The sequence below is a fragment of the Neolamprologus brichardi genome, chromosome 7, assembly GCF_056152115.1.
Source record: "Neolamprologus brichardi isolate AB-2024 chromosome 7, ASM5615211v1, whole genome shotgun sequence".
NCBI lineage: Eukaryota > Metazoa > Chordata > Actinopteri > Cichliformes > Cichlidae > Neolamprologus > Neolamprologus brichardi.
In genome coordinates, this window is record NC_142110.1 from 53,660,398 (window position 1) to 53,666,113 (window position 5,716).

The following is a 5,716-nucleotide window of genomic DNA, read 5'->3' on the forward strand; positions in this document are numbered from 1 at the left end:
CTTTATTAAAACCTGAGTGATGACTTCCTTTTTTTAATTTAGAAAAATATTTAAAAATCAAATTCAATTAACTAAATAATTTAAAAGGCTGTTTTGTTAAATGTGCGTGCTTTGTTTTTAGTTATTTGTCACGTCTGCTGTTGTTTCCTATAAAAATGGGTAAGTGTGGCAGGGTGACAACTTGTAAACTGTCACATATGGAGGTAAAGTCAGGCGGCGCGTAAAACACAGTCCTTCGATATTCATATTTTAATAAGCCAGACATATTCATCTTGACTTGGTTTACTGCAGCTTCCCCGAAGTAAGAAACAAATAATATAAACTAAACTATATGCTGGTAGAGTCAAACTGTATCTGCAAGGAGAACAATTAGGTTAGAAGTATAATATATATTACCGTGGGTTTTAATTGGCTTACACAAATTCTGCAGCTTCTGAAAATTTTAACTTTATTGACACCATTTTTATCACGTGTTTATACTGCTTCCTAAAACGCAGGCCGATTGATAATTTAAATCTAATAAACACAGTATAAAAATAAATACATTAAAATAAATTTTGATTTAAAAAAACCCACCTAATTGCCGTAATTCAGTGAAAATGTTGAAAATGCCAAATAATGTCCAAACAGGCACAGATACACGTACACACACAGTGCAAAGTGCTCCAGACGCACGGCACGGCCTTCTTTCTGTGCCTTGCATGCGTGACCCGTGACTGATTCGAGTTAACAGCTGACTCTTTTCCATTGCAAATGGCTCGCGGATAATCTAGATAACTACCGGATCACGCAAACCGAGCTGCCTGAGTATGGTGCAGCAGGCTCTGACAAAGGCTGTTTGATAAGAAATGTAAATATCGTGGGTGGGGGGCGTGTATTTCACGCCTTTATGATTTTATATATACATCGCTGCGTAGTTTGTTTGGAAATTAAAAATCCAGATGTTGCCTCCATTAATTTATGTCATTCGGTAACTTAACAAAGTTCAACAAAGAAAAAAAAAAAGCTTGTCAAAATATCCTCTCGGATCCTACAACGACCACACTGCCAATTAGACTTTTCTAAAGATTTTTTTTAAAAAATGTTGAAAACACTGCGTGGAATAAAAGCTTTAGATTAGTTATGTGCGGAGTGTAGGCCACCGTGAATGGCCACTAAAAAGGATGCAGGCCACACCAAACTTTTTTTTTTTCCATAAAAACACTCATAGCTCATTTTCAGTCCCTTTTTGTGATTGAATTTGTTCCTCTCTTTTCATTCGTCGTGGTGACGTTTCCTCGCCATGTGATCAGAGCAGTAGTATAAATACCGCGAGAAGGTCCGCCCCTTGTTTGATTCAGGTTTGGCCCTTTTGCAGGTTTCACAGCACAGTTTCTCAGCCTGCCATCGACGGGGGTCGCTCCTCATAGTTGTTGATTTTTTTTTGGGAAAAGGAAACAGCCTGTAAACATATGGAAATAGCAACAAAACGGAGGGACAATTCTCACCGGTGGCGAAGCGTGCTCCTCTCCTCTCCCCCTCCTCATATGAGTTGCTGAAGAGGGAGGAAAGGGACAGCTTGTGCATCTCACGGTCTTCCTCATCTGGCGTCGGAGGGGCACGGCCGTGCGTGAGCCATGACTCTGAGCTCAGAGATGTCGGATGCCTCCATCCTTTCGGAAGAGACCGACATAGACGTGGTCGGAGAAGGCGAGGATGGAGACAGCCAGACGCGCTCCTACGTGGATGAAGTAGCGCAGATGCATGACGGTATCCTCCTGGCCGGCTCTCCACCTCCGTGCCTGGACAGCTCCACCTCTTCAAGGGATACCTACAAGCCGGCGGGCAAGAACACCCTGGTGAAGCCACCTTACTCCTACATCGCCTTAATCACCATGGCCATTCTTCAGAGTCCCAAAAAGAGGCTCACTCTCAGCGAGATCTGCGACTTCATCAGCAACCGCTTCCCGTACTACAGGGAGAAGTTCCCGGCCTGGCAGAACTCCATCAGGCACAACCTATCCCTCAATGACTGCTTCGTTAAGATACCGAGGGAGCCCGGGAACCCAGGGAAAGGCAACTACTGGACTTTGGACCCGGAGTCGGCTGATATGTTTGACAACGGAAGCTTTCTGAGGCGGAGGAAACGCTTCAAGCGGCAGCAGACGCAAGACCTGCTGCGCGAGCACAACACTTTTCTGCCCGCTGCCGCTGCCTATGGTTACGGACCGTACGGCTGCGGGGGATACGGCATCCAGCTCCAGTCCTACCACGCACACTCTGCGCTTTTTGCTTTCCAGCAGCAGCAGCAGCACCCGAGGCATTCACACTCACACTCGGGGACCATTATCCCTGCACCGTCCCTGATGCCCACCAGCACTACCACGGACTTAACCAGAAGTAGATTTTATCCCCAGCTCAGCTCCAGTCTGGGCTCAGCCGGCGTGCAGGCAGCATCACCGGTCCAGAAATCGAGCTCCCCGGTGCAGCGGTCCCCCTTCTCCATAGAGAGCATCATCGGAGGGTCTCTTAGCCCCTCCAGGACTTCTCCTGTCGTTGTCCCAGTCTTACCGTCCTCTCTGGGGCCTGCAGTGGCCAGCCAGCCGCAGACCATACATCCTGGAGCGGTTTTACATCCGGTTGAAAACTTTCCGAGCAGAGTTGTCAGCGGCACTAGCGCCTGTTAAATGTCTTAACTCCAAACTTTTCAAGACACTTAAAAAAAGAGACAGCAACCTAAACAAAAACGCCCCTCTTTGAAGGTAGGATTATTTTTGTATGTTTGTTTTGCTAGCACGCAGCTGAATGATGGACATGCAGAACACTATTTGTGCCTATATATTCATGCTGTTCATGAAGATATATTTATGTTCATTGTTTTTGTTTGTTTATTTCGGTGTGAATCAGACTTTCGACCACGAATTTAACTTTCCAGCCTTTTTTAAAAAAAATTCCCTACCATGAAGTGATTCGTTTTCAGTCACTGTATAAAGGCGTCTCAGGATAACGGACAGGTTACAAACGATCACGTGTCTGAAACAGGCTTATAATGTATTTGTGTCAAACACGTCAATGTTTTCTATCAGCCAATCAAAGCGACCTTTTTTGAAGGTTTTGATTTGATGTTTGTATTAAAGAGAAACGCAGAGCAAAGTCATACATTTATAATAATATGCAGTGTTTATTTCAGTAATTAAACCTTGTACATTTTTGGCAAGTATTGTGTAATTCAAGTGTGATATTTTTACACAGTTTATTGTTTTGTTTTTTTCCAACAAGAATAAATTTCGTTTTGCAAAACAAGAAGAAAAAAAGCAATTTGTTTGGAAATAAATTTATGAATTGATGTTGAGCTTTCTTGGCGGTTACTGTTGAAACAGACGTGTTGCTGATGTTGTTGTGTCTTTACACTGCGGATGTGTTAACTATAACTGTATGATCCAAATATAGTAACCACTGAATGGCTTTAAGAAACAGACAAAACTCTTTATAACACACACAAACACACACACACACACACACACACACACACACACACACACACACACACATGTGCGTGCCAGTCAGATAATATTTACAAATGCATTAAATCTGACTGCACTCTAAAGTCATTGCTGTGCCCTTTGGAACATGCGCACAGGGCCTGGGTGTCCATCTGACCTCTTTCACACTCATCCTCGTAATTACAGTGAGCGGACAGGAGTGTGTCGGAGGGGTGAGACAGGGGCTGTATTTCTGCCTGCTTCAGCTCAGCGATTATCCCGGTGCTGGTGTCGACAGGCGGCCTGGGCTCTTGAGCAAACACTACTCATCCAGAATTTCATTATCTGCTCGTATGAGACCCGAGAGAAAAATGAAATGTTGCTCCTGAAGTCAACAGCGCTCACGATGTTTCGGAGGTTAGAATCACCTTTAATCCACTCACCGTTTTCAGTGTTTGACAGCCTTAATGCAGCTTTATTTGCCCCACACGCAAGAACCCACTAACACATGGATCCAAGCAGACTGTGTTGTTTTTAAATACACGGGCATTTAATTTGACACTTGAAAGAAAAGAAGAAAAAGCCTTCCCAAGCACCTGCGCTGTCGTGATGCTGTGTCTGTCAGAGCTGTGCTTTTTAAAATTTTTATAAGCTTTCATAATGTTGCCTGTACTGTACAGCCCTGCTGCTTCCGTGACTGTAAGTGCGTTTGCCTCCCTTTATTCAAAGCGACGTGTGTGTGCGTGTGTGTGTTTAAGTAGTAGAATGGCTAAATTGGTGCAGCGCTTAGAGCCAGTTCACTAGGCCACGAGAGAACAGCTATTGCGTGATGATGTAACACGCAATGAGAGAAAAAGGTACACGCACGCGCTTACACTCTGGAGAGAGAGTGACTATAGCAGGGAAGGAGGTCAATTGTACTGTGTGGGCTTGTTTACAAATACAGGAGGTTAAACAGCGAAAATGAAGAGATGAACGTGATGTAGCACATTATAATAACGCATGTACTCGAGATTGTGTCTGCTGAGCAGTGGCTTGTAATTAAGGCCTAGCCTAGAGGGTTTAAATAGCATCTGTCTATACGGCCTGTAATATATATATATATAATATCCGGGTATTCAAAGCATGTGTGTTTGAGTTTCCTTCTCATGGGTCTGCACGCCGTGTTTGACATTAGACATCTCTATTCTACAGGATTTTATTTGAATAATACTAAACTCACAACAGTTAAGCTGCTGTTCATTTTAAACATAGTTTCTCTGCACATTTGCTCTGCCGATTAACGTTAAGAGTTCTTCTTTTAGAGACTAAGTGTGAATCCAAACTATGCAACAGGGCTCCGTTATAATTTAGAAATTGCATTCATAGGAAGAATTTATCCTTGTATTCAGGGCACTATACTTGAAAAATGACACTGTTTTAATTACGTTAATATTACAGATATACACGTATATATACATGAGTATAATTTTGCCAGTTATGTCAAAAATACAGTGCATCTCAAGAGAAGCTGCTACATAAAGACGCCAGATGGTAATATATCTATCTATCTAATAGTAAAGTGTGCACTAATTTTTCTGGTTAAGGTAGTTCATGAAAAATTAAAATCTACGCTTTAAATTGAAAATTCAATTTTACGATGTTAAGCAGAATAATGATTATTTTTTTTAAAACACTAGCAGCTTCTGTAGCTAACTCTCACTACTTTGGCTCCAGTGCCGCCATAATAATAAAAATGCCAAATAATATATAAAAGAAAGCGTAACAGATGGATCAGAAAGTTTGCTGTCTATGTAAAATAAAAAAATGAAAAAAAGAAAAGTAATTGACAGTAATACTCTTCGGGAGAAAAAGAATAGTTGAATCGCTTAAGAGAGAGAGAGAGAGAGAGGAACGTTTTCTAAAGCTTATTTTGTGGATCAAGTAGCCGAACTCAGAAATGATCTCAATGAATGTTTTGCGATGATCTGCAGCAGCAGCACACAGTCCTGCAGTTGTGTTAAAGAAGGGTCTTTTCACGAAATGTCACGGATCATGTGGTCATCAGCCTCCGTGAGCATGACTGAAGCTCAGTTTAGCAGCCGATACTTGGGGGTCACAGGTCATGAGGAGAGGGGATAAAGCAAAAACACTCAGCCCACAAAAGACACTAAAACTTTGGGAACATGCGTAAAAAACATTCAGCGCAGTGATAATAATCTATAATTAAAAAAAAATAAGGACACTTAACGACTTCTGTGTAAGATGACCAATAA

At 42.3% G+C, this 5,716-nt stretch overlaps 1 protein-coding gene across 1 annotated transcript; it reads left to right on the plus strand.

Moving 5' to 3' along the window:
- The first annotated feature begins 1,350 nt into the window (after window positions 1-1,350).
- Window positions 1,351-3,236, plus strand: foxd1 (forkhead box D1). The gene has a single exon (XM_006796850.3). It carries the CDS (start codon window positions 1,617-1,619, stop codon window positions 2,664-2,666), a length of 1,050 nt encoding a protein of 349 aa, XP_006796913.2. The 5' UTR covers window positions 1,351-1,616; the 3' UTR covers window positions 2,667-3,236.
- The last annotated feature ends 2,480 nt before the right edge of the window (window positions 3,237-5,716 follow it).